This window comes from Eumetopias jubatus, unplaced genomic scaffold, assembly GCF_037043125.1.
Source record: "Eumetopias jubatus isolate StellerSeaLion01/CBP00866 unplaced genomic scaffold, mEumJub1_p1.0 scaffold_10, whole genome shotgun sequence".
Classification (NCBI taxonomy): Eukaryota; Metazoa; Chordata; class Mammalia; order Carnivora; family Otariidae; genus Eumetopias; species Eumetopias jubatus.
Genome location: NW_028274816.1, coordinates 57,307,734 through 57,334,596, shown reverse-complemented (window position 1 = coordinate 57,334,596; position 26,863 = coordinate 57,307,734). Strand labels below are relative to the sequence as shown.

Sequence of the window (26,863 nt, the reverse complement as noted above, 5' to 3'; positions counted from 1 at the left end):
CCTGGTGAGAAGCCCCTGGGATGGGGGTGGGGGGAAACCACCTTAACTCTTCTGTCACCTCTCTGGTCCCAGTCCCTTCCTCACAGACCATGGTGGCTGACACCGACCCACTCCCCTCTCAAATGCAGGTGGCAGAGACCCTTCCCCATTCCCCAGGAACCTACCGGGTCCCTTTCCCTCTTGATCAAGGGTGTTGGATTCTAGTCCTTTCAGAGTATTGAGCTCTATCCCTTCACCCTCTTTTCCTTCCTCTCCTTTCATAGGCCCAGGGGTCTCCTTTCACAGATTCCAGTCTTTCCTCCCCCAGGCTCCAGGAATGGGGGCCCTCAACCCCCTTCTCCCTCAAATCCAGGGGTCTGAGCTCCCAGCCCCTCCAACCCCAGGCTCCAGAAGTTCTGGCTCAAGGCCTCTCCTATCCCTAAGCCCCTGAGGCCCTTTCCCTGCTGCCTTCACAGGGAGGGACAGCCTCCTGACCTCCACTCTGACCCTCCTCCGGTCTGGGCACTGTCCTCCCCTCAGTCCAGGTCCCCATCACAGCCTTGGCAATGACTCTCGCAACTTCCTCTCAGCGCTCCCAAATCATTCGCTCCAAGTTCAGATCTGGTGAGAGGCTTCTCTCTATGCTTGTAGGGAAGGGGTCTTCTGGGTCCTGGGTTTGAAATACTCTTAACTCAGGTAGTGTGTGTGGTGGGTGAGGTGGGAGGGGGGCCATGGCACCCACAAGGTAGGTGTTTTCTGTGCAAAAGGTCACTTGTGTATAAAGGAGGCCCCAGCAAAGGGGTTGAATTTTGGGGGCTCAATGAGGGTGCAAATGGCCAATGCAATGCTCCTGTAAACAGTGAGGAGTGGGTGGCGAGGGATGGGTGTGCAGAGGGTCAGGTACTGCAAAGGAGCAGGGGCTTAAATCGACATGTGTGCAAAGTGGAGGTGTGCACAGAGTGGGGACTTTGGAATGGGCGGTGTGGGAGTGTTGGTGAGGGGACAGTGCGTTATATCAAAACTTGAACGTGTCAAAGGTTGTATTTTAGGTCCCAATGCGGGCCGAAGGCATGCAAGTGAGTGTGGCACTGGATGTCAGTTCCTCAGTAGGCCAAGGGCATACGAGTGTGCAAATGAGTATGCTAGATGGGTGCAAAAACACCAGTCCCCAAAGAGCAATGAGTGTGCCAGAGAGTGCACGTGAAATGTGCAGAGAGAGCCCTGCTCCAGAACTGGAAGCCAAATCCGGAATGTGCAAAGAAGTGTCAGTAAGGCTGGGTGGGTGCCAAGGATGAAGCATATCAAAGGGTCCGAGTGCACAAAAGTGGCACAGGTGCCAGACCAGAGCCCAGGAAAATGCATGTGCAGAGGGGGTGAGTGTGGGGAGGCCTGGGGGTACACTGAGGGGAGCGGGCTGGCGCAGACGGGAGCGCACGGACGAGAAGAGGTGAGGCACACATGGGTCAGTCTGCCAAGATGGCGATCGTGTCTTGGGTGGGGTAGGCACATGCTCATGAAGGGGGCAGGTGGAGCTGGGGGCAGGGCTGCCTCCTGCCTGCACACTGGCTGGCTCCTAGTCCCAGAACAGCTCTGGCAGGGAGCAGGGAGCAGGCGGGAGGCCCGGGAAAGGGAACAGGCTGCCAGCCCACCCGCCTGCATGGGGTGTGTAAGGGGGCTGGGCACGCGTGTCCTGCCAACTGCAGCTCGCACCGCCTGCCAGGCCAGGCTCCTGGACACTCCCTTCCCGCTTTTCTCCTCCCACCTCCCTCCTTCCTCCATAGTCCTCCAGCTTCGGATCCACAGACGGTATCAGGACCCAAGTAAGTGTGGGCCCTGGAAGGGAGGGGATGGAGGCCCGACAACCCTGGGATGCCCAGGAGTGCAGCTACCAGATCTCAGGCACTGGTTCCTGAGCCTTGGCCCCTATGCCAGGGATACCCTGAAGTCCTACCCTGTCCCGTCCTGAGGACCCCAGAGCACAGGTCCCTGGTTACCCCACCCCTCAAAGCTCTGCTTCCCGCCCTATGACTTTTCCCACTCCAAAGAAATGCATGAATCCAGATCCCATTTCTTTGGAGAAGACAGGCATCCCAGACTCCACACTTGGCATGCACACGAATCTCAGGATGTGGCTTTCAGCTTCTTTCTCTCCTTAGAGAGAAAGCACCACGAGTGCTGGCCCCACCCCTGTTCCAGCAAAACTCCCTAAATCTGTGATCCTCAGCCACCACACCCCTTGGTGACTGAGGACATGATTCCTGACTTTCTTGAGAATATAAAATTCTGGAACCTCTGCCCTGAGATCCAGGAGTCTGGCACCCACCTCCTAACACTGGGGTTTCCCTCCCTGGTCCTGCCCTCCCACACTGGGAGGTGGGGGGGGGGCGCTGAGGCCTCCAGGGCCCTCCTTCCCACACAGTCTTGTTCCTCCCTGCCTGGCTTGCTGTCTACAGGCCTCTCAGGGTCCTTCAATGCCTCTCCAGTCTTGGATCCAGATCCGTGGGTCTCAGCCACAGACCCTGCTCTGGCTCCCAGAGCATCGGCCCCAGTCTCGCCCTTGGGCCCCACCCCTTTCCTCTTCAGCCCTGGGGACCTGCTCCATGAATCAGAATACCACCCTTGGAGCTCTCTGAAGGTGGGTCTCCATCAAGTGAGGAGAAATACCCCGGAGAGTCTAGCATTGGTCGTCCTTGCTACTGCCCTTTTGGCTCCTTTCTGGTGGTGCCAAGCTGAGGCCCTGGGGCAGGACAGCGGTGACAGAGCCGAAACATATGACATCACACTTGCTTTTCCAGGACTCTCCCAAGATCTCCCAACATTGGAGAGAGCCCAAGCCAAAGGGGAACTTGACCTACCACCAGTACATGCCCCCAGGGTGGAGACAAGGGTCCAGGGTAGACTCCCAGGCCAAAGGGTTGGCCTTGGGTCCCCCTGGACCACCTCTGTGGGAAGGGACAAACTCACAGCAGCCACCTCCCAGGTATGATCCCTGTTTTTGTTCTCTGGGGGGGAAATTCAGCCCCCCCCCCGCCCACACATCCTCCTCTCTCAAACCCAGAGTCCAAGAGCAGGGGAGTCCAGAGTCCAGCCCCCAACCCCTTCCTCCCCCAGGACTCGAGAGTCCAAGTTCCCAGTCCCTCTTCCTTCAGTTCCCGGGAGTCCTGGCTTCAGACCCAAGAGATTGGGCCTCCGGTTCCTCCTCTCCCACGCACAGGAATTAGCTTCTTCCGAGACCCAGAATTCTGGGCCCTCTCTTTCCTCCTCACAAGCCCCTGCCTTTGAGGACCCTGGAACGCCCCGTCTCTCTCCACCCCCTCTAACCTCTGGTTCCCCCTCACGCCTTACCGCCAGGATGAAGCCCACTGCCCTCACTTCCTCCCCACCTGGAGTCCCCAGCCCCTCGCCCCCTCCACACAAGTTGGAACTTCAGACCCTTAAGCTGGAGGAGCTGACGGTGAGTGTAGGGAGTAACTTCCCAGGCTGGCCCTCTCCCTCGGTGGGTACCCATAGTTCTAACCCCGCAGCCTCTGCCCCATCGGAGACCCAGGAGCCTGGGTCCCCAGTCCCTCTTCTCGCGGTTTCCCAAATGTCCAGCCCCACCTCCCGCCTGCGCCCCGGAGCCCTCCCAGCAAGACCTCTCCCCGCCCCCTCCACCCCAGGTCTCAGAGCTCCGGCAGCAGCTGCGCCTGCGGGGCCTCCCGGTGTCGGGGACTAAGTCGATGCTCCTGGAGCGCATGCGCGGCGGCGCCCTGCCCCGCGAGCGGCCGAAGCCGCGGCGCGAGGACGGTCCCTCGGGTGCTCCCTGGCCGCGCCTCAGGCCCAAGGCTCTGGGAGCCGTCCGGCGGCAGGGCTCGGTGAGGGCGGGGCTACGCGCGTATGGACCAATGAAGAGAAAACAAAGCGGGACGGGGCGGGAAGTCGAATGAAGAATAGCCAATGAAGTGGGGGGGGCGTGGTTAATAGCAAAGTGGGAGGCTCTTAAGGGAAGAGATGCCAATGAAAGAATACCGGGCGATACCGAAGGGGGGTGGTCGATGAGCGAGCGAAGGGCCGGGGGGGGGAGGCCAGGGGGTGGAGCCACAGGTTGCGAGTGGGTGGGGTTGCTCCCGGCGGGCGTGGCTTATGGGAGCTCCGCGGTTCTAGCTCAAGCCGAGCCCAAACTCTCACCCTCCGCCTCGGGCACGTGCCTCGGACACCCCTGCTACTGCTGCGGTCCCGACCCCGGCTTCCGCTCCGGCTGCGGCTCCAGCACCGACTCCTTCCTCAGCACTGCCCACAGCGGCCCTGACTGTGGAGGAGGAACTGCAGGAAGCCATCCGCAGGGCGCAGGTGAGAGGGAGCGGGCCAGGGGTCTCAGTCAGGATGGTGCGGGATCCCAGGTTCACGCCGCTTCTGCCTGTCCGCAGTTGCTTCCGAACCGGGGCATTGATGACATCCTGGAGGATCAGGTGGAGCCTGAGGGTAAGAGTCCAGCTCCTAGATTTGGGGGAGTTGGAGGCAGGTTCTGGAGTCCTAGTCCAAAGGAGGAAGGGTTTGGGATCTGGAGTCCTGGGTTCTAGAGAGGGGTGGGCTGGGGACTTGGATTTCTGGAAACGAGGAATAACGGAGTGGGGTCCGGATCTCTGCCTTCCTAAGCTCACACTCCATTCCCTCTCCTGCAGACCCGCTGCCCCTCATCCCCCTGGACTTCCCCGGCTCCTTCGACGTGCTGTCCCCCTCCCCGGACTCTGAAGGCCTCTCCTCTGTCTTCTCTTCCTCGCTACCGTCCCCCACAAACTCCCCGTCCCCCTCTCCCAGGGGCCCCACAGACTCCTTGGACTGGCTGGAGTCTCTGAGTGGAGGTCCCCTGCTAGGCTGTGGTCCCCCAGCCCCCAGCATCTTCTCTGCTGACTTATCTGACTCCAGTGGAACCCGGCTGTGGGACCTGCTGGAGGATCCATGGTGATGGATGCTGGGGTTTCCAGGGACGGAGAACTGGTGGGGATGGGAAGGTCACCGAGACAAACTCCCAAAGGAGGGGGTGGGACAACCGGCAGAGCCCCTCCCACCACAGACACGGAATCAGAGAGGACTCTCATCCCCCCCAGGCCCCGAACTGCTGCGGACATGCCAACCGCCTGACTCCCGCCTGCCTGACCTCCATATGATCCCCTCCATGGTTGTGTGGTTGGGGGCGGGGAGGTGTCATTTGCTGCGGGCCAGGGGCAAACAAGCTGCTTGCTGCTTCCTTCAGAGACCTCATGGATGTCTTTGTTCCCACCTTCTCCCCTCCCATGCCACCAACTAGATGGGAGTCTGGAAGGTGGTCTGTGTTTTTTGGGTGCAGGAGAGGGGGCAGGGAAGAGTCAGGAGGGAGAATAGGGAGCCAGACCCTTGGCTTCTGGTTGGAAGTGAGAATATCAGAAGCGTCATGTCTGAGGTCAGATTCTCTTGGAAGCAGAGCCTGAGACAAGATTCATGTGCCCATGATTTATTAAAGAAATGCCCTGAGGAGAAACCAAAAAGGAGCGGAGGAAACCAGACAGTGAAGGGGAAGAAGACTATCAAGAGTATGGCTTCAGGTGAAGTCCCAACCTCTGCGTGATCCCATGGGGAGCTCTGGAGGATAAATTAAATTGCAGGGTCTTTCTTACTCTGAGGCAAAAGGAGCTAGGCTTTTTTTTGGGGGGGGAGCTAGGCTTTTGAGGCAGAGGGAGATTCCTATTTGGGTTTCTTATTGCTGAATAACAAGCCACCCCCAAACTTGGAGTCTTAAAATAATAACTATTTATGATCACTCACAACTTTTTTTTAAAGATTTTATTTATTTTTAAACAGAGAGACAGTGAGAGAGAGAGCACAAGCAGGGAGAGTGGGAGAGGGAGAAGCAGGCCTCCCGCCGAGCAGGGAGCCTGACGTGGGGCTCGATCCCAGGACCCTGGCGTCACGACCTGAGCCAAAGGCAGACGCTTAATGACTGAGCCACCCAGGAGCCCTGATCACTCACAATTTCATGGGTTGACTGGCTTAGCAAGGCAATTCTTTGGCATCATATGACTAGGGCTGCAGTCATCATAGTGTCCAAGTGGACTGGACCATCCAAGATGGCTCAGACATGTCTGGCGCCTTGGTAGGAATGGCTAGTATGCTGGAGCCAGCTGGGCTGTGGTCTCTCCGTCAGGGTATCTGGACTCCCTACATGGTAGCTCAGGGTCCTCCAAAGCGAGCATTACTGGAGCAGGAAGCAGAAGCTGCCAGTCTCATAAAGACCAAGCTTGGAACTGGCCCAGTGTCACCTTCACTACGCTCCATTGGTTAATGCAAGTCGGGCTGGCAGAAGATGGGGAGGGGGCTACAAAGATGTAGGAATCTTGGAGGCATGGTCATTGGGGACTATATGTGGAGACTCCACTACACCCCTCTCGTCAGTCATGAAGAGAGGGTGGGACATAGACTGCCGGGCACCTTGAACCCCAGGGCAGTCCTGGGAAGAAGGTCACAGAGGAAGCCCATTAGCAGCAAAATCTTGTAAAATGTAGGTTTTATTATTCAGGTGTGGGGAAGCCTATAGATCAGAAGGACCGCAATTGAAAAGATCCTTTGTTGGGGCACCTGGGTGGCTCAGTTGGTTTGGTGGCTGACTCTTGATCTCAGCTCAGGTCTCAATCTCAGGGTCATGAGTTCAAGCTCCACATTGGGCTCCATGCTGGACATGGAGCCTACTTAAAAACAACAACAAAAAACCCCCCAAAAACCAAAAAAGATAGTTTGTTATTCTCACAAATCCCCAAAGAAGGGGGTGTGCCAAGCCATGCACAGCCACCTGGGGAAGTGCCAAGGTAGTCAGGAGTCGGGGGAGAGGGGAGCCCTGAGCAAGAGTCTTTGCTGTAGTTTCTCAGTGAGGGAACAGGGGAGGCAGGGTAAGTTGGCTTAAGATTGTCTAGTATGAATGATTTCAGCTGGCTCTGGGGTGTAGGGACCATCCCTAGTTGTCTGGAACGTGGTCCTGCGGTGATGAGGCAGAGGAATCATGGCCTGGAGGAATATAAAGCTCATAAAGGAAATGGTTGGGGGTCCGAGCTCTGGACTGGTTGGTTTGCATATGCAAAGCATGCTCCTGGGTGAGTCCTTTATTATCTCTGGGAATTGGCTAGCCCTGGGAGGGGCAGTCCCTCCAGATGTCAAAGCACCAGAAATATGGGAAATAAAAAGCCATAATGAATGCAGAGAGCACACAGAAGATGGGGGGTGGGGGAGGCTGAGTGCACAGAGCCAGGAAGAGGGATCTAGATCTATCTGAGGGGACCTGGGTGGGCCATCCACGTATCCACTACAGGTGGAAAAGGACAGCAGATCAGTGACGTGCGACAGTACCCAGAGCCAGTGACTGCCTCTCATCTGGCTGTCCATTTGCTCATGGGTCCAGTGAGGATGAGATGTTCACTGAGCCCTACAGCCCAGTGAGGATGAGATGTTCACTGAGACTTCCCATGAGCTGGACCTGATGTGGGAGACATGCTGACAAATAATCACCCTTATGAGCTGTGGATCCACGATTCTAGTTCCTCCATGGGCATTAGAGAGTCATGAGAGAACAGGTAAGGGAGGGAGAGATCTTTACCGTGAAGGAAAGGTATCTTCTGACCAGTCAGGTGGGAGGTGTCAGATGGGCACTTTAAATCAGGTTCATGAGTCCATAGCCTGTGCCCTCAGAGTTGAAAAAACAGAGCCTCAGTCTCTGCTCTGGTGAAGCTCAGACATTTGCACAGAGAGAGTTCCAGTGCAGGGTGATAAGAATTTTCACGGCAGAGGGGCCACGACTCCTAGAAAGTACCAGAGGGCGCCTGGGTGGCTCAGGCGGTTAAGCGCCTGCCTTCGGCTCAGGTCATGATCCCAGGGTCCTGGGATCGAGCCCCGCATCGGGCTCCCTGCTCCGCGGAAAGCCTGCTTCTTCCTCTCCCTCTGCCTGCTGTTCTGCCTACTTGTGCGTGCTCTCTCTCTCTGTCAAATAAATAAATAAATAAAATCTTTAAAAAAAAAAAGAAAAGAAAAGAAAGTACCAGAAGCCATGGGGAATGGGTAGGGCAGTCAGAGGAACAGCCTGGGGAACCTTGTGAGGTCAGGGCTGCTGACAAAAGGTGGGTGGTGTTGCTGCCACAGAATTTGGGGCTGGACGTGGGTGGCGGTTGGGGCCTGTGGGCACCTTTCTGCCAGGCTGAAAATTGGTGGTAAAGGGGCGCCATCAGCCCTGAAAAGATCAAGAAGGGGTGTGGTGGTGCTTCTGCCTGTCTCCGTCTTGGCCCGACTCTGAGCTTGTGACCCTCTGACCCCATGTCTCCTGTGTCCAGGGGAGGGCAGCTCCAGAGGGAGTCAGGCCGAGGGTGGCGGGTAAGGAATTTTTTTTTAAAGATTTTATTTATTTATTTGAGAGAGAGAGAGAGAGAGAGAGAGAGCAGAGAGGGAGAGGGAGAAGCCGACTCCCCACTGAGCAGGGATCCTGATGTGGGGCTCGATCCCAGGATCCCGGGATCATGACCTGAGCCAAAAGCAGACATTTAGCTGAGCCACCCAGGTGCCCCTATCAATTTGTCTCATAGACATAATCCCCAGAAGGTTGCATTGAGTAGGCTGGAGAATACACTCATTTTTCTTTCTCCTCCTTCCCTACCCCTCCCCGTTTCTCCGGCCCTCCCTGTCTCTTTCTTCCTCCCTTCTCTGTCTATGTCTACGTTACCACATACCCTGCTCAATGGGGAGCCTGCTTCTCCCTCTCTCTCTGCTGCTCTCCCTGCTTGTGCTCTCTCTCTTAAATAAATAAAATCTAAAAAAAAAAAAAAAAGACACGGTCATACTGGATTAGGATCCACCCTAATGATCTTAACTACATTTTCAAAAACCCCACTTCCAAATAAGTTGCATTCACAGATCCTGGGGGTCAGGACTTCAACATAATCCCTTTTGGGAGATACAGTTCAGTTCATAACAGGTACCACTCTAAGCAGACGAACCAGCCTCAAGTTCTTTATGAAATATTACGGCCCTCTCCCAGTTCAAGCCCCTGCTGGCTTGTAATATAAAGCAATGTATGTTTAAGATCATAAATATCTGAAGCATATGGACCCGATTAGCTTTACTCTGTCTGCAATTGATTAAAAAAAAAAATCTGGAGACTGGGGATGGTATAATGTCATAGAGAGTGCAAGATACAGAATAGAAGGCAGATGATACTGCTGTGTTCGCGGGACCCCAAATAAAATTCTATACTAGGTTATGAATCAGGTGTCTTGTGAGCCTGCAGTTAAGAGCCAGGAATCAGTATGGGCTCTCTAGGAAGATGTTCATTTTATTAATTGTTCTATGGTTACTGTTTTTTGGTGGGTTGTGTATTGGTTAAGAAACTAGGCACCTGCCTGGCTCAGCTGGTAGAGCGTGTGACTCTTGATTTGGTGGTTGTGAGTTTGAGCCCCACATTGGGTGTAGAGATTACTTTATTTTTTTAAAATATTTTATTTATCTATTTATTTGGTAGAGAGAGAACAAGCAAGGCGAGTGGCAGGCAGAGGGAGAGAGAGAAGCAGGCTCTCCGCTGAGCAGGGAGTCTGATGCCAGGCTCAATCCCAGGACCCTGGGATCATGACCTGAGCCGAAGGCAGACGCCCAACCAACTGAGCCACCCAGGAGCCCCTAGAGGTTACTTAAAAAAATAAAATAAAGTGGAAATTCCCCTGAAGGGGGAATCATTAAAAAAAAAAAGAAAGAAAGAAACCTTTGCCCACCTCAAGGTCATGAAGCTTTTCTCCCATGTTTTATTCTAGAAGCTTTATGCTTTTAGCTTTCACATTTTGGTCTGTGATCCATCTTGAATTAATGTTTGTGAATCATAGGAGGAAGGAGTCAAGTTCACCTTTTCTATGTGGATATTGGATTGCTTCCATTGATTGAAAAGCTCTTTTGTCCCTCACCTGAACTGTGTTGATGCCTTTGTCATAAATCAAGTGACTATATGTACGTGGTCTATTTCTGGACTCTTTGTTGGATTCCATTTGTCTATCTTTTATGACGGTAAACTTTGTCAAGGTAACTTTAGCTTTACGGTCAATATTGAAATCTGGTAATCTCTCCGGTCTCTTTACTTCACTTCTGCCATGACTTCACTGGTCCACCATCATTGCTTCCTGATAGTGAAAATCAGTCAGATTCATTCTTCAAGGCATATCTTCAATATAGTCTTTACATCACAGCTTTCTTGTTGTGATACAGAATTACACACACACACACACACACACACACACACTTTTTTTTTTAAGTAGGCTTGAACTCATGACCCCAAGATCAAGAGTTGCACACTCTACCAACTGAGCCAGTCAGGTGTCGCCCTAGTTTGTTTTGAAAGAGACTTTTGTACGTGTCTAGGCAAAGACAGTGGTGACTTGGATAGAGTGGTGATGGTAGAGGAAGGAAAGAAGGTCCAATTCAGGATATATTTTGAAGGTAAAGCCGACAGAACTTGCCGGTGGCTGGAATGTGAAAGGAAGAATCTAGCGTAAGTTGAATTTTTGGTCCAAGTGAATGCATAGTGCCATTTACTGAGATGGGGATGGGCAGGGGAAGATTTGGGTGGTTGGAATTGAGGGGAGATGTTGTCATGGCCATCTTTGGAAATGATCACCCACCATGATGTTATTTTAATTTAGCACCATGTAAAATGTGCCCCCCTGCAATACATTGAAAACATACATCAAAAGAGAGAATGCCAAATTTATGTGCAAAATAATTAAGGATTTATTTATTTATTTTTAAATAGCAAAACATGGTCCAGCAACCATCACCCACTCCAGCTGTATAAAATTACACTGGGGGCACCTGGCTGGCTCAGTGGGTAGAGCGTGTGACTCTTGCTCTCAGGGTCGTGAGTTCAAGCTCCATGGAGCCTACTTAAAAAGTTAAAATAAAATAGGGGCGCCTGGGTGGCTCAGTTGGTTGAGCGACTGCCTTCAGCTCAGGTCATGATCCTGGAGTCCCGGGACCGGGCCCCACATTGGGCTCCCTGCTGGGCGGGGAGCAGGGAGCCCAATGACCCTCTGACCCTCTCATGCTCTCTCTTTCTATCTCATTCTCTCTCTCAAATAAATAAATAAAATCTTTAAAAAAATAAAATAAATCTAAAGTCAGAATGGAAATTTGAATGAGTTAAATAGAGTTATTGAGGGAGAGACCTATTAGCATACTAAGTATTGTGGCACCCATTCCATGGGCACTAAGCCAAAAGAAAGGGACTCCAAGAGAACCATCTGGAGAGACTGTGGGGGCCTGCAAGACGTGAGGTGGTCATTAGAGCACAAATATTCTGGGGTATGTGGATGGGTTGTTCTTGACATTGGGTGTGCCACTTGACTTGCTTCAGCCACTGAAACGTGAGTGGCAAACTTTTTTCCCTGTATACTCAATTTTGGATTATCTTCCCAAGCCTTATGTTCTTTTTTAAATTTTTATTTATTTTAATTTTGTTTATTTTTATTTATTTTTAATTTTTTAAGATTTTTTCAAGATTTTATTTATTTATTTGAGAGAGAGAAAGCACGAGAGGGAAGAGGGTCAGAGGGAGAAGCAGACTCCCTGCTGAGCAGGAAGCCCGATGTGGGGCTCGATCCGGAGACTCCAGGATCATGACCTGAGCCGAAGGCAGTCGCTTAACCAGCTGAGCCACCCAGGCGCCCAATTTTGTTTATTTTTAAAAAGATTTAATTTATTATTTATTTGAGAGAGAGAGCATAGAGGGAGAAGGAGAAGCAGAATTCCTGCCAAGCAGAGAGCCCGACATGGGGCTTGATTCCAAGACCTTGAGATCACAACCTGAGACAAAGGCAGCCGCTTAACCAACTGAGACACCCAGGCGCGCCCCCCATCCTTATATTCTTTTATTACCTTTTTTTTTTTTAAAGATTTTATTCATTTGACAGAGAGAGACACAGAAAGGGGGAACACAGCAGGGGGAGTGGGAGAGGGAGAAGCAGGCTTCCCATGGAGCAGGGAGCCCGATGCGGGGCTCGATCCCAGGACCTGGGATCATGACCTGAGCTGAAGGCAGACGTTCAACGACTGAGCCACCCAGGCGCCCCTTTTATTACCTTCTTTTCAGACCAACTCCCTTACAAACATAGTGGCCATGTTTGTATTATGTGACCTCTCCGCATGGCCTCAGGTAATTGGCTCATGGTGAATGCTTGACTCAAACATCACTCTGATTGAGGCATCAAGATTGTCTCTTTCAAGATTGTGAAACTGGCAGAGAGGCACTAGGAGTCTCTGTTGAGCACTTGAAATGAGACCCCAGCACCACAGTTTGCTAGGACTGTTCAGTAGCCTTTTCCCTGGTCTCTACCCCTCTCTTACCCCTACAGCCCTTCCTCTGCGTAGCAGCCAGAGAAGTCCACACAGCAAATCAGATTGTGTTATTCCCCTAATTAAGACCCTCTGGTGGGGGTGCCTGGGTGGCTCAGTCGTTAAGCGTCTGCCTTCGGCTCAGGTCATGATCCCAGGGTCCTGGGATCGAGCCCCGCATCGGGCTCCCTGCTCGGCGGGAAGCCTGCCTCTCCCTCTCCCACTCCCCCTGCTTGTGTTCCCTCTCTTGCTGTGTCTCCCTCTGTCAAATAAATAAATAAAATCTTTAAAAAAAAAAAAAGACCCTCTGGTGGCTTCCCCTTGGTCTTAGAATAAAACCCAAAGTCCTTGCCATGGTCCACAAGGCCTTTCACGTCAACCCTGTTAACTTCTCTCCCACCTCTGTCTCCATGTGTTTCAGCCACACTGGCCTGGTTCCGCTCTCATGTATAACTGGAATCCCCCTGCCACAGGGCCTTTGCACGTGTGACCTCAAGTGAGGTGGGGATGTTCAAGTTTTGCCTAGGTTGTGCCAAAGTCATGAAAGTGTCTGCAAATATAGAGAATCATTTATTTAGTTCGTTTATCTCTGGCTGTATCACAGACGGCCCCAAAACTTCATAGCATCAAACAATCATATTGTTATGCTCACAGACTCTGTGAATCAGGAATGGAGATAGGGCTCCTCTCTGCAACATGTTGTCAGGAACCTCAGCGGGATGCTAGGCTGACTTAAACAACATGTGGAATCATATCTGATGCCTACGCTGAACGACTTGAAGTTGACCTCAGCTAAGGCTGCTGATTGTAGCACCTACCCGTGGCCCCGGAGTGGGGTTGGGCTTCCTCATAGCATGGGGGCTGCCTCCATGATGCTGATGACCGAGGGGATGCTGCACCTGAACTCCACAAAAACGCAGCTGCATGAGGCCTCAGCCAACACTCCATGGAGCAGAGAGACACCCAGCTGACGTACAGGATTGTGGGAAATAATAAATTGCTGTCATTTCAAGCCACTATGTTTTGTTAACCCAACCTTTGCTAGCGGAGATCCTGTCTGTTAGGTGAACCACCACAGACATTTACAAAGAACAAATGGACTCTCTTCAAGTTCACTGAGCTGTGCTGGTCTCTTGAGTTCTCACCAGTAATCATCCTAAGCCCTAGGAATCCAGGGTTGCAGAATTGGGGTGGGAGGTCTTAGATGCACACCAGCTACTGGCCAATAGGGTGGCGCTCTTGTAAAAACTGGAGAAAAGGTCTCTGGTCTGGGCAGACTAATTAGAAAACAGTGAGAACTGTCAGTCAGAGAACTGACTCTGGGTGGACACAGTCCCAGGAACACATGGCTTGGAGAGTAGGTTGTTGACTCTCTTAGAGCCCCACCTGCCTCCTTGGCCAAATGCCTTTGTGTAGTGAACAACTCACACAATTCAGGGCTTCTCTGTTTTGTGTAGCACCTTCTTCCTTGTTAAGAGCACCTGTTTTCTTTCCGCAAGCCTCCACGTCTTTCAGAGGAGGCTGATCAACTCCCCAGCTGGAAGGGGCAAAGATATATTGATCTGAAGCTAAGCCAATCCCAGGGTCTTACTCACCTTGCCCTTTAATGGATCAGGTGGGCATGTGACACACTTCCGGTCAATAAGATATGCGGGGCTGGGAGGGGTGGTAGCAGTGGCTGGAGGGCTTTGGAATCTTTCTCTCACTCTTCAAAAGCGACCCAAGAACGAAGTTCTTTTTTGCTGCCTCATGAAGAGGTTGTCTGCATGTGACACCTGGCTATGTGGCAGCCCTTCTGGGACCATGAGGGAGCCAGTCTGAGAGGAGTTGATGGCAGTTGAACAAGATGGATGGAACTGGGGTCACCGATGACATTGCTGGGCTGCTGACTTAACTAACCCCAGAGATGTACCAACCTCTGGTCCTGTTGCATGAGACACATAAATAGGTTATTTAAACAGGTCAGTGACTTCTGATGCAAGATGGAAGTGTCCTGGTACACATAACAATGTGCTCCTCATGCCTTGGGAACTGGTCTTGGAGCCAGTGAAGGAGGAGGTGCCAAGGGTCGCCTAACATCAGTGCTTGAGTAGTGGGGAGAGGTCTGCGTTGATCCCAATCCATTTGGGCAGGAAGGTTGCCTCTGGCTTAAAGACTTTGAGGAAGGGGGAGTCGGGCAGGGTGTAATTGGCCAGGTAGATGGTCTCTCCCCCCGCGAGGTAGGCGGCCCAGATCCCGAACGTCCCAATGGTCATGATGGTGTGGTTACACTGCATGAGCAGCGCAAAGTCCTTGGAGGGGGAGTTCTCTATGCCATTGCCGGCGAACACCACGTCCCCCCGGGAGGCATTGATGTTCTCCCGACACCAGGTCATGCCGTTGCTGGAGACCACAAAGATGGGGGAGTCGTAGCGGGCCCGGAACCAGTCCAGGGCCTGCTCTAGGTAGCCCCGGTCGGCGACCACGCCCTTCCACACCTGCGGCATGACGCGCACGTAGTCCCCCCGGCGCACGTGGACCCCCACAAAGGTGCTCGGCTGTCTTCCATTCACCCGCAGGCCCCGCAGAAACTTCTGGGCGTCCTCCTGCACGTGGTCGTGCAAGGTGAACTCCTGCAGGATCTCGTCTCGCAGGTGGTGGTAGAAGGTCCAGGAGCAGGGGTAGCCGGTGAGGCGCACGTACTCCCCCGGGATGCGGCGGTAGCGCTCCTCCATCCAGTCGTTCAGGTGGTAGTTCCGCCACGGGATCCTGCTGGCCGTGGTGTCGTGCAGGACCGGGAGGCTGATTCGGAAGATGGGGGCCAGCGTGCTGTGCATCGCGGCCGGGATGAAGGCCGGCCGCCCGTTCATCTTGGCCAGGGCGTACAGGGTGGCGTACTCCCCCATCTGGTTCCCCAGGCGGCCAATGGCATTGATCGTCCACATGCCCCTGGGCGGCTGGCTCGTGGGGTGTTCCGTCCTCGCCAAAACCAGCGTCTCAAAGTCCCATGCGGGGCGAATCTTCGCTAGCCGCTGCTGAAGGTGAAATACGGTGGAAGCCGTGAAGACAAAGAGGAGGAAGTGGGCCATGGGGAAGAAGAAAGGCGCCTGACTGATGAGCATGGCTGTCAGGGAAGGGAGAGCAGGGAATATTAGCTCGGGGGCGGGGATGGAGGCCCTGGGGTGGCGTATGAATGTGCAAGCGCAGTTGTGTGTGCAAACGTCGTGTGGGTGTATGTGCAGGTGGCTTTGCTGTGTCTGTGTCTCAAGGGGTGTGAATACTCAGGTCCGTGTATGGAGCTATGTCTCCAGAGTGTGTGATGGGAGTGTGTTTACAATGAGTTTATTTATTCCTATTTACATGTGTAGATGAGTACACTGTGTGTATTGACACATGGCATGTGTATTGTATGAGTGTGTGTGTGTGTGTGTGTGCATGCACATGGGTATCTGCACATTGTATATATATATGGGTGTGTGTGAATTTGTGTACATATAGTGGACATGTGCACATTGTATCGTATGAATGTATATATATCATGTACTTACATGGGTGGGTACTCTATATAATAGTGTAGATATATATACACACATACACATTATGTATATATACATTATATGATTGAATAAGGGTGTTTATAGCCTGAATATACATACATGGGTGTCTATGGATAGGGGGTACAAGTGTATAAACCTACTTTTACTGGGGATCCAGTTCCTGGAGATGTCCATCTTTGCATGCCCTACCTATCTATATCCTCTTTGAAGGGAAATTGCCAAACCCATCCCAAATTCAACCACTTGGTTTGCCTATCCTCCCGGCCACAGGCAACTGAATGCGAGATAAACACCAAGTTCCACGGTGGCTTTGCCATTTATTGGTCATGACAGGTTGTAGGCTGGCTCTGAAAGATGAGTTGGCCAATTCTCTCTTGAATATTTTTACTAAAAGGTCAGAAGGCAATTGGCAGGCATTGTTTTCTTCTCCCTTGGGTGTTGGGCACCCAGTTGAATTCAACGGTTCAATTCAATTTTGACACTGTCTACCTGACTTAGTATCAGATCCAACAAGTTAAAGAGTTTAGTCCCACTTCATAGACCAACTGCAAGTCCTGAGCTATTCATACTTCTTCTGACTGGTTATAAATTGACACCCTCCTTAGGTTTGATAATTTGCTAGAATGGCTCGCAATACTCAGGAAGGCACTTTACTTACATTTACCAGTTTATTATAAAGGAGACAAATGAATAACCAGAAGTACATAGGGTAAGATCCAGAAGGAGCTTCTGTCCCCATGGACCACCTTCCTGGCTCATGGGTGTGTTTGCCAACTCAGAGGCTCTCTGAAACCCATTTAGGGCTTTTATGGAGGTTTCATTATGTAGACATGATTGATTAAATCATTGGTCACTGGTAATTAACTTAATCTTCAGTACTTCTCCCCTCCCTAGAGGTTGGGGGCTGGAGATGAAAGTTCCAATCTCTTCATTAAGCTTGGTTTTTCTGGGTGACCAGATGCTGAAGCTATCTAGGGACATATGAAGAGTCACCTCATCAGAGCAAAAGACACTCCTATCACCCTATCACTCAGGAAATGCCAAGGATTATAGGAGCCATGTGCTGGAGCTAGGGACAAAGACCAAATATCATTGTAGGAGACTACAGCAGGTGATGCTGAGAGAGGAGGTGTTGGAGTGGCTGGAACATGTCAGATGCAGGCTGACGCAGAGGCAGCCAGTAATGGGGAGACACCTGAAGACCCATGCAGAGACATAAAGAGAACTGACCAAGAAAACCCAGAGAAAATTCCCTTGCATTTGAAGAAGTATATAACCTGTTCTTTTCAACACTAATTCAACACAGGAATTAGTTCTAGGAGTGAGGTGGTTGCACTGGACAGACCTTCTGAGAACACATGGGGTTTACTGTGGTATCATAGGAGGTAGGGGCATTCCCCATCCCAGGCCATACAACTTGGGCCAGTGATTTACAGAGCAAAGCAGTTAATTAAGCTCCTTCCTGGGACCCCCTGGAACAAAGTAAAGACCCCAGAAGGATAGGGTTTGAAGATATGGTTGTTGAGCTCAAGCCAAACAGTTGACAGTGAAAGAAAGCAGGGAATGAATTGGTGCTGACTCCCCATTATGTGGCTAGAAGCTGGAAAAGGACGAGCGGAGCAAGCATTGTTTAGGATGATCACAGTTAACACTTTATTGTTGCTAAAGACTGCATCCAGGAATGATTGATGGGCTTTGTCATTCCGCAGTCTGGGCTGGAACAACACCTGCACTATGCTGCCACAGTAAAAGTCCAGGTTTGGCCACTGATCAACTTTGGAGTCGGAATAATGGGAATGGGGATATGTGGGAGGAGTCAAAAGAATGAGACCCTTCTGCTTGCCCAGCTCTTCCCAAGACTTCCCTCCTCCTTCCCTGTGCATGTGAGGTTCCCACCCATTCTTTTTAAAACTCTTGCTCATGAGCAGGCTTTAATCAAAGCATATCCTGGAGGCCCTGCACAAAGGTAGATTCGAGATGAAAGGTTTCTGGTTGACTTGGTCCATGGCTTGGGTTCCTTGTCGAAGTACTTAACCAAGTGGCCATTAAGAAGAGAACACTGGGGGGCGCCTGGGCGGCTCAGTTGGTTAAGCGACTGCCTTCGGCTCAGGTCATGATCCTGGAGTCCCTGAATTGAGTCCCGCATCGGGCTCCCTCCTCGGCAGGGAGTCTGCTTCTCCCTCTGATCCTTCCCCCTCTCATGTGCTCTCTCTCTCAAATAAATAAATAAAATCTTAAAAAAAAGAAGAAGAAGAAGAAGAGAACACTGGGGCTAAATCAAGCAAGGTATGACCTGGTTTAACCTGGAAAGCTGCCAGAAGCTATGCAGGTATCGTCCTTAATGATTAATTATGGCTGATAAAAGTTGGCACAGGACCTAATATAGCAATATCCCTGTTTCTAAGTCACTGCCCTCCTCATAGCCTATTAGGATTACATGCATTATCTTTCTTTCATTCAAGATTTTATTTATTTGAGAGACAGAGATAGCGTCAGAGAGCATGAGTGGGGAGGCGAGGGAGAAGCAGCTGAGCAGGGAGCCCGATGCGGGACTCAATCCCAGGACCCTGAGATTGTGACATGAGCCCAAGGCAGGCACTTAACCGACTGAGCCACCCAGGCGCTCTGCATTATTTTTCTAGAAGAAACTCAGGTTTGTCCACTAGATGTCTGGATTTGAGTTAAACCAACTCAGGTGGAGGTCTGGGCCCCTTGGGTCATCACCAGATGTTGAGCCTAACCCGAAATGAACTCCTGGGTGGTACAATCTCCTCTTGCCCCATTCATCTTGAACGAAAGGAGCCAGAGAAGCTGGACTTGCTGAATAAAGTTCACTTCACAACTCAGCTGATGCTCAGGAGAGTCTCAGTCTTACTGGTCAAAAGTCCCAGATCAGGGGTGCCTGGGTGGCTCAGTTGGTTAAGTGACTGCTTTTGGCTCAGGTCATGATCCTGGGATCCCAAGATCGAGTCCCACATCAGGCTCCCTGCTCAGCAGGGAGTCTGCTTCGCCCTCTGACCCTCCCCCCCTCATGCTCTCTCTCAAATAAATTAATAAAATCTTAAAAAAAAAAGGCACTACATTTTTGCTCACCCAACCCATAGACCTTGTGTGTGATGTGTTGGATTGTGTCTTTCTGCCAAAGGTATACTGGAATCCTAACTCCTGTTACTGCAGAATATGACCTTGTTTGGAGACAGGGTCTTTACAGAAGTGACCGAGTTAAAACGAGGTCATCCTAAGGTGGACTCTAATCCAACAGGACTGGTGTCTTTATAAAAAAAAACAACTAAAACACAGCCCATAGTGTATCGTATGATATTGGTCCAAGGCTGGCCTCTTTATTGCCAGCTCATGATGTGTGGGCATGGGTGGTGTGGCTCAAGAGACTCATTTGCATCAAGCAGATTCTCTCCCTGAATTTGAAGTCAGAAGCACAGAGAGGGCGTCCGGTTGGTGGCGCGGCTGGTGGCTAAAGGGCCTATTAGGGCCCACGTGCAGCCATGTTGAGCCGTATCAAAGATGGACCAGAGAAATCCATAAGCACAGTGAATTCGATCCTGAGAATAAAAAGGGAGAGGATCCTGAGGGAGAAATGGAAAGTATGACTGTGACCCCGATGGTTTCCTGGTTCCTGTTTCCTCAAGGCCACTTGTGCTTACATTCGTGTCCAGGTCCCAAGATGATTCCTCAAGACCCCGCCCTGACCCTGGGTAGAAGGAACTGTCTGGGGACTGGGAAGCAGGAGGAAGCTGGGGAAGGTGGGGCCACCCCAGGTAGGAGGAGGGAGAGCTCCCCGCGGAGTGGCCTCGTGCCTTCTTCCCACTTCTTCTGGGTGTTTTGCTCTTCCTTTCACCAACTAGATCATGAGGCTTCGAAGGGCAAGGAGTCGACTTGGCTCCTCTGTCTAGCTCCGAATTTGCCAAGCACAGGACGTGGGACAAAGAGGGGCCAAGGGAAATGCTTGTGGGAAGGCAGAAGGATGGAGGGAAGGAAGGAACGGAGGGAGGAAGGGGGGAAGGAGAGAGGAGAGAAATGGAAAAAGAGACAGGAAAAGAGACAGAGAGGGAACTAGACCAAGAGGAACACAGGGACAGAGCCAGAGAGAGAGAGCAGGAAGAGAGATAGACAGGAGAGATGGAGACACAGAGAGAAAGATAGAGAGAGGGAGAAAGAAAGAGACAGGAACAGAAAAACCACAAGAGAGACAGAGAGAAGGAGAGACGGACAGAGAGGGAGAGAGAAATAGGGCAGATGGGATGGATCTGCCTGCACTCAGTCCAGCTCCGGCCCCTGTTCTGTCCCAGTTCTGTGTCTCCAAGTGAGTCTCCGTCCGGATCATTCAGTCCCGGTCTCCTGATCACACACACAGCTCCGTGAAGGAAGGGACAGCGTCGGTCTTATTCCCTCCGTATCCCCAGCAGCCCACAGCCAACGGGGCCCGACACATAGTAGGTGCTCAGGAAATGTATGCAGAAGGAACGTGGGTCTGTCTCCACCTGTCAAGACCCAGTCGGGCTCCATCTGTTGCTTTCCCTCCTTGCAGCAAGTGTCTGCCAACATCTCCCTGCCTTGAGTTCCTCTCTCTCTCTCTCTCTTTTTTGGGGAGGGGGGGTTGAATCCATTTCCCAGCACCAAGTAGGTAAAGACATGAATACTGGAAGGACGACCTTCACAATCAAACCTCTTAATTTCTGGGCTGGCCCTGAATATCCCCTCAAAATATGTTTACAGCAGACAGAAAGACAAGAAGGCTAGTTTTGTTTGGGTAAAAAGAATGTTCTAGAACAGCATCTCTCAGCTTCCTTGGTGGTTTCTTGCTTCCTCCCTCAGGAAGAGGGAGGGTCCACTGTTGAGAGGCCTAAGGGAAGCACCTGCAGACCTTGACCCCCTGTCCTTGAGCAAGGCTGTGGGGAGAGGGAAGGAGGGAGGCTTACAGGGTGAAGGAAACCCAGTGTCTGGGAGTGGGGGGTCGATCTGGAGAGAAGCTCAGGGGAGTGCGGTCATTAGCCTCATGTTGGCTATGTGACTTTGACCAAGGGCCTTCTCAGTGTTGTCATCCAAAAAGTGGGGATAATAATATTTCTCTCCAGGGCTGTGTGAGCACAACATGGGTTAGGAAATCTGAATTGAATGCTTAAGGCCGTGGGCCCATCCTGCAGGTCAGTGCAAACACGCCCATTTGAAAGCAAAGGCAAAGTGAGTCTCAGGGACTAGTCAGAGAGGGGTCTAGGGGACAAGCCTGGGGAAAGGCCAGGGCTGGGGCATGGAGCTGGGCACAGGGCGGGTTGGGGGAATGCCAACAGCCAACCAGCCAACGGCTGGGAGTCTGAATGAAAAGCAAGGCTGCTCGGGGTAAGTGGGAGGAGTCTGCCTTACCCCTAGTCCTGGAGATCAGAAAGTCCGCTTCCTCATCCACCCTCAGTCCCTGCAGCAGCATCGGGCGCTTCAGGCCAGCCAAGGAGGGAGGGGCAAGAGGAGGGGTCAAGGGGCGCCTGGGTGGCTCAGTCGGTTCGGCTCAGGTCATGATCCCCCGGATCCTGGGATGGAGCCCTGCGTCTGACTCCCTGCTCAGTGGGGAGCCTGTTTCTCCCTCTCCCTCTGCCCCTCCGCTCTAGCTCCTGCTCACTCTCTCTTGTTCTCTATCTCAAAAAAAAAAAAAAAAAAAAGAGGCAGGGTCTAGCGCTCTTCCTCCATCCAGGTCCCCTGGCGGCCGTCCCTTGGGCGATCGCAGCAGAAGGATTGGAGAATAGAAAAGGGCCCCAACTTTGAAGGAGGAGCCCAGCCTGCAGGTCCCTCAGAAAAATGGGGCCACCAATATCTGCCCATAATTACTTTTTTAAAAAAGATTTTATTTATTCATTTGAGAGAGAGAGTGAGAGAGAGAGGGCACATGAGAGGGGGGAGGGTCAGAGGGAGAAGCAGACTCCCCGCTGAGCGGGGAGAGCCCGATGCGGGACTCGATCCCGGGACTCCAGGATCATGACCTGAGCCGAAGGCAGTCGCTTAACCAACTGAGCCACCCAGGCGCCCCCATAATTACTTTTAAACTCTCTCGGTCTCATATCCCAGGCTGAGCCTTGGCCTCTCCGTCCTCTCCCCTCGGGAGCCTGGCCCCCGCCCCCGTCCCCACCCCCAGAGCTGGCCTGGCCCCCTCCTCAGCTCACAGCCCTCCCAGGGCTTCCCATCCCCCACCCAGCCAGGTTTTGCTACCAAGAAACAACTCCCTCTCCCACGGCCCCAGGCCCAGTGGTCACACCCTGTGATTTGCGTGTCCGTCCCTTCCGCCCGGAAAGCCCCTCCCTAGCCCTTCCCAGCCTCGCGCCTAGATAATCCCAGATCACCCAGTGCAGTCCCCTCCCTACCGCTCTGGACATCGCCCGTTTGTCCTTCCCATCCCCCGGAATTCACATTGTAAGCGCGGCTCTGGGGGAAGGGCTTGGGACACAGATGTGAGGCCACCACTTTGAAGTCCCCAACTTGATTCCCAGGACTGGAACGGAAGGGGTGACCGGGAGCCAGGGATCCCTGGGGCCATGGTGGGCCGGGGGGTGGGGGCGGCGGCTCGGGGGCTCTGAGGATCCCGGGGTCCTGTGGTTGGGTCCTGCGTCCGTCCCCGGGGGTGGGGGAGCAAACCCCGAGAAGCGACCAGGAAACTCTAGTACTACGGGCTCGTCCCCGGCCTCTGGTCGGCGCAGTGACTCTCAGGTAGGTTCCAGGAAACGGGTGATGGGAGGGAGGGAGCTGGAAGCCTGGGGCGGGGGAGGAGCGAGTGGGGGTGATGGAGGAGAGTGGGGGTTCAAGTATCAGACCAGTTAGGAGGGAAGGTGAGGGGAGCCGAACGGGGCGGCGGCTGGGGGGCTGGAGGCAGAGGACGGGGGCGCCTGGGCTGTGAGGGATGGACCCTCTGCCTCCGGAGACTCGGCGGTGAGGGCATCTCAGAGGGGATCCCTGAGTTCAAGTGTGTCCCCGCTCCTGCCCCGTGCGCGCGCGTGCGAATGTGTGTGCGCGCGCTCGCCCGCGTGCTGCGGGTAGGGGAGAGCCCCCCACCCGCGCCGTCTCTCACCTGGTTCTGGCTGCAGGAATCCGGGGAGCCGCCTACGTGGTTGCTCAGCGAGCAGATGAGGGTGCTCCCTCCCCTGAGGTCGACTCCTCACTCAGAAATCTGAACTTCCAGCACTTGTGTCCGAAAAACCCCGCCCAGGATCTACCTGGCCTCCCAGAGCCGTAAGGGGGGCGGGGTGGCTGTGCCTGGGGAGCCAGGTGTGCCCGGAGCGCCCCTCCCCGCTCCTCCCTCCCCACGTGACTGCTGGGAAGGTGGTCAGGAAGCCCGACCAGAGGAGGAGGGGGAGGAGGAGGAGGACCGAGTCCCGCGGGGCCAGGCTCTTCTAGATTCCGTCCTCTCAGGGTCCTGCTCTTACTTATTTTGGCAACACCGGTAGCATTTACGTAGTCTGTGAACATCATTCCATCCTCACAATTCGGTGAGGTCGACCCTCTCAGCAGCGCTACGGTACAGAGGGGGATACCGAGGCACAGACGGGTAACTTGCTCAGGGTCACACAGCTAGGCAGAGAAGCTAGAATTCGAAACCAGGCAGGCCAGAATCTTGGAAAACACCTGGCCAATACCAACTCTTCTCCCTTGCCCTTCTTTCAAAAAACGAGAATCCCCTAATAGTACGTCAGCCGGCCAGGCTATGCGGGTCTACCGCTGCCAAAACTCAAATGCAAGGATCGATGAGGAATTTTGCAGGGGAGGGATGAGGCGGGCACCTCCAGAGCCCCCAACATTCCTAACCCTGAAAGAGGGACGAGCAGCCCCCCCCCGCCCCTCAGTGAGGCGACAGGAAGCTTGCTGCACCGTCTCTAAATCTCACACTCAACTGCTTCACTGCAAAAAAAAAAAAAAAAAGAATCTGAATCTGATCAAGCCTCACAGTGTGATCACCAGCTTTCAGAAAACAGGAGGATAAAGTTGCCGGTGAATGGACACCATGAGGGTGCCAGGAGCCAAGTCCAGAATGTGGGACAGTCTACAGGACCCTATGACCCGGTTTCCCCAACACTGGAAAAAAAGAAAAAAAGAAGCAAAGGAAGACTTATAATATGCTCAAAGCAGATCCTGGGCTCAGAAATGTATAAACGGATTTTTTTTTTTAACCTATATGGATGTCTGACTGGATATCCAAAAGTCACAGGGATGCGGGACACATCTGTCCTATGTAATGTTTAGCAGCCTTGGTCCTCAGTCACTAAATGCTGCGGTAACATTGGACAACCACTGTGACAACTAAAAATGCCCCACGGATGCCCAGAATGCCCCCCACCTGGGACAGTACTCCCCATCTGAGGACTGCTGATCTACCCCTTCAGCAGGACCAGTGGCTGGGAAAAGCTTAACAACCAGCTCCATTGCGGGGGCGGGGGGATCCCTGCTTAGTGGCATTTGCCAATTTCCGTGGTATAAAGACCCCACCCCACCCCCCAGCCAATTTCAAGCAACCAACACAGACATCACACCAAATTGGAAAGAGATGCACAGAACACTGATAAATAATACCCAGTAAACAGATACAGTAGATAACATCAAGAGATAGCAGTAGTGGACTGTAATAAAATAGGGTATGAGGAATTTTGAGCCTTCTTTGCCTTTGGTTTGATATAATGTATTGACTTGTGATACATTTTATTTTTTTTAAAGATTTTATTTATTTATTTGACAGAGAGAGACACAGTGAGAGAGGGAACACAAGCAGGGGGAGTGGGAGAGGGAGAAGCAGGCTTCCCGCTGGGCAGGGAGCCGGAGGTAGGGCTCCATCCCAGGACCCTGGGACCATGACCTGAGCCGAAGGCAGACGCTTAACGACTGAGCCACCCAGGCGCCCCAACTTGTGATACATTTTAATTCTAGGTAATGCCTGTGCTTAAAAACCAGCCTGGAAACTTAACCATTGGCTGTCTCTCTCTCTCTCTCTCTCTCTCTCTCTCTCTCTCTCTCTCTCTCTCTCTCTCTCTCTCTCCCCCTCCCTCTCTTGGTATGTGCTGACTCCAACACACACTGCTTTGGGTCTATCTTCATCCTTGGTGCTTCTGATCAGAGGGCACACCTCGGACATACTGGCGGTCAGGTTCTGGACCATCACCATAAAGTCAATATTGTGGGGCGCCTACGTGGCGCAGTTGTTTGAGCGTCTGATTCTTGATTTCGGCTCAGGTCGTCATCTTGGGGTCCTGGGATTGAGCCCATGTTGGGGTCTGTTCTCAGAGGGGAGTCTGCTTGAGATTCTCTTCCTCTCCATCTGCCCCTCTCCCACTCACACGCACAAGCATTCTCTCTCTCCAATAAATAAATCTTAAAAAAATAAAAATAGGGCACCTGGGTGATTCAGTTGGTTGAGGGACTGCCTTCAGTTCAGGTCATGATCCTGGAGTTCTGGGATCGAGCCCCTCATCGGGCTCCCAGCTCAGCAATCCACGTTGACAATCCCCTCTGACCCTCTCCCCTCTCATGCTCTCTCTCACTCTCTCTCAAATAAATAAACAAAATCTTTAAAAAAACAAAAACAAAAAGCAGGTATCTTGATAAAGTGAGTCAAATGAATTTTTTGGTTTCTCAGTGCATATAAAAGTTATGTTTAGGGGTGCCTGGCTGGCTCGGTGAAGGGTTTGATTCTTGATCTCGGTGTCATGAGTTCAAGCCCAAAGTCAGGCATAGAGATTACTTTAAAAAGCCGGGGGGGGGGGGGTGGGACGCCTGCCTGGCTCAGTCGTTAAGTGTCTGCCTTCGGCTCAGGTCATGATCCCAGGGTCCTGGGATCGAGTCCCACATCGGGCTCCTTGCTCAGTGGGGAGCTTGCTTCTCCCTCTCCCTCTACTGCTCCCCCTGCTTGTACTCTCTCTCTCTCTCTCTCTGACAAATAAATAAATAAAAATCTTAAAAAAAAATAAAAAGAGGGGGTTATGTTTACACGCTGCTGTAGTCTAAAAACCAGTTACTCACCTAGGGCGCCTGGGTGGCTCAGTTGGTTAAGTGGCTGCCTTCAGCTCAGGTCATGATCCTGGAGTTCTGGGATCGAGCTCCACATTGGGCTCCCTGCTCAGCGGGGAGTCTGCTTCTCCCTCTCCTCTGCCCCTCTCCCCTGCTCATGCTCAGTCTCTCAAAAAAATAAATAAATAAAATCTTTATATATACAGAAAGTTACTGACCTTAATTAAAAAATGCTTTACTGCTAAAAAATGCTAACCATTGGGGCGCCTGGGTGGCTCAGCCATTAAGCGTCCGCCTTGGGCTCAGGTCATGATCCCAGGGTCCTGGGATGAAGCCTCACGTCGGGCTACCTGCTAGGCAGGAGGCCTTTTTCTCCCTCCCCTACTCCCCCTGCTTGTGTTCCCTCTCTTGCTGTGTCTTTCTCTGTCAAATAAATAAATAAAATCTTTAAAAAAAAATGCTTACCATTGAGCTTTTAGTGAGCTGTAATTACTGATCACAGATCACCAACAGAAATATAATAATAACGAAAAAGTTTGAAATATCGCAAGAATTACCAAAATGTGACACAGAGACAGCTAGTGAGCAAATGCTGTTGGAAAATTGGTGCCTATAGACTTGCCTGATGCAGGGTTGCCACAATCCTTCAATTTGTAAAAAAAAAAAAAAAAAAAAATTGCACTATCTGCCAAGTGTAATAAAACGAAACCCTACACAAGGTCCCGCTCAAACACTCAAACACTTGTTATATCTCCATGAACCCTGTCCATGTCTTCTTGGAGTCCAGCCAACGTGCTCAGAGGAAGTGAAGTCTGTCCTGCAGGAGGAGAGAGACCACACGGAGGATGCCTGACTGTACCAACCAAGCTCCGTGCTGAGTGTAGCTGCGTGAGGGATCTCCCAAACACACAGAGTCAAGAACCACCCAGTCAATCCACATAATTGTGAGAAGTCATCAATTCTGTGCTTAGAGCCATTACACTCTGGGGTGGCTTGTT

At 52.1% G+C, this 26,863-nt stretch overlaps 2 protein-coding genes across 8 annotated transcripts; one reads left to right on the top strand and one right to left on the bottom strand.

Annotated features, from left to right (window-relative positions):
* Positions 1-545: 545 nt before the first annotated feature.
* Positions 546-5,049, top strand: MAMSTR (MEF2 activating motif and SAP domain containing transcriptional regulator). Of its 5 annotated transcripts, none has more exons than XM_028091643.2 (9): positions 546-603; positions 1,761-1,799; positions 2,463-2,614; positions 2,775-2,959; positions 3,331-3,433; positions 3,639-3,833; positions 4,123-4,308; positions 4,386-4,440; positions 4,641-5,049. In XM_028091643.2, the coding sequence occupies exons 1-9, from the start codon at positions 546-548 to the stop codon at positions 4,922-4,924; spliced, it is 1,257 nt and encodes a 418-aa protein (XP_027947444.2). In that variant the 3' UTR covers positions 4,925-5,049. The 5 variants fall into 5 exon arrangements, with proteins under 5 accessions (XP_027947444.2, XP_027947443.2, XP_087883837.1 ...); XM_028091642.2 differs by having other exon boundaries at positions 2,433-2,614; XM_088027711.1 differs by having other exon boundaries at positions 2,433-2,629; positions 2,787-2,959.
* Positions 5,050-7,863: 2,814 nt separating this feature from the next.
* Positions 7,864-23,292, bottom strand: LOC114199504 (fucosyltransferase 2 (H blood group)). 3 transcript variants are annotated; one of them, XR_003607308.2, is made up of 4 exons: positions 22,942-23,292; positions 21,255-21,517; positions 13,935-15,442; positions 7,864-7,959 (listed from the first exon to the last, which is right to left on the bottom strand). XR_003607308.2 is itself a non-coding variant. In XM_088027709.1 (3 exons), the coding sequence occupies exons 2-3, from the start codon at positions 21,313-21,315 to the stop codon at positions 14,418-14,420; spliced, it is 1,086 nt and encodes a 361-aa protein (XP_087883835.1). In that variant the 5' UTR covers positions 21,316-21,517; positions 22,942-23,292; the 3' UTR covers positions 12,897-14,417. The 3 variants fall into 3 exon arrangements, 2 of the variants coding, with proteins under 2 accessions (XP_087883835.1, XP_027947223.1); XM_088027709.1 differs by lacking the exon at positions 7,864-7,959 and having other exon boundaries at positions 12,897-15,442; XM_028091422.2 differs by lacking the exons at positions 7,864-7,959; positions 21,255-21,517 and having other exon boundaries at positions 12,897-15,442; positions 22,942-23,290.
* Positions 23,293-26,863: the final 3,571 nt, after the last annotated feature.

Bases quoted from the DNA above. Each gene is read 5' to 3' on its own strand.
- LOC114199504 (XM_088027709.1), bottom strand. From the start codon at position 21,315: ATGCTGCTGCAGGGACTGAGGGTGGATGAGGAAGCGGACTTTCTGATC. The intron at 15,443-21,254 runs GTAAGGCAGACT...CTTCCCTGACAG, and splicing joins TCTGATCTCCAGGACTAGGG to CCATGCTCATCAGTCAGGCG.
- MAMSTR (XM_088027710.1), top strand. From the start codon at position 1,637: ATGGGGTGTGTAAGGGGGCTGGGCACGCGTGTCCTGCCAACTGCAGCT. The intron at 1,800-2,432 runs GTAAGTGTGGGC...TGCTGTCTACAG, and splicing joins CAGACGGTATCAGGACCCAA to GCCTCTCAGGGTCCTTCAAT. The intron at 2,960-3,330 runs GTATGATCCCTG...CCTTACCGCCAG, and splicing joins TCACAGCAGCCACCTCCCAG to GATGAAGCCCACTGCCCTCA.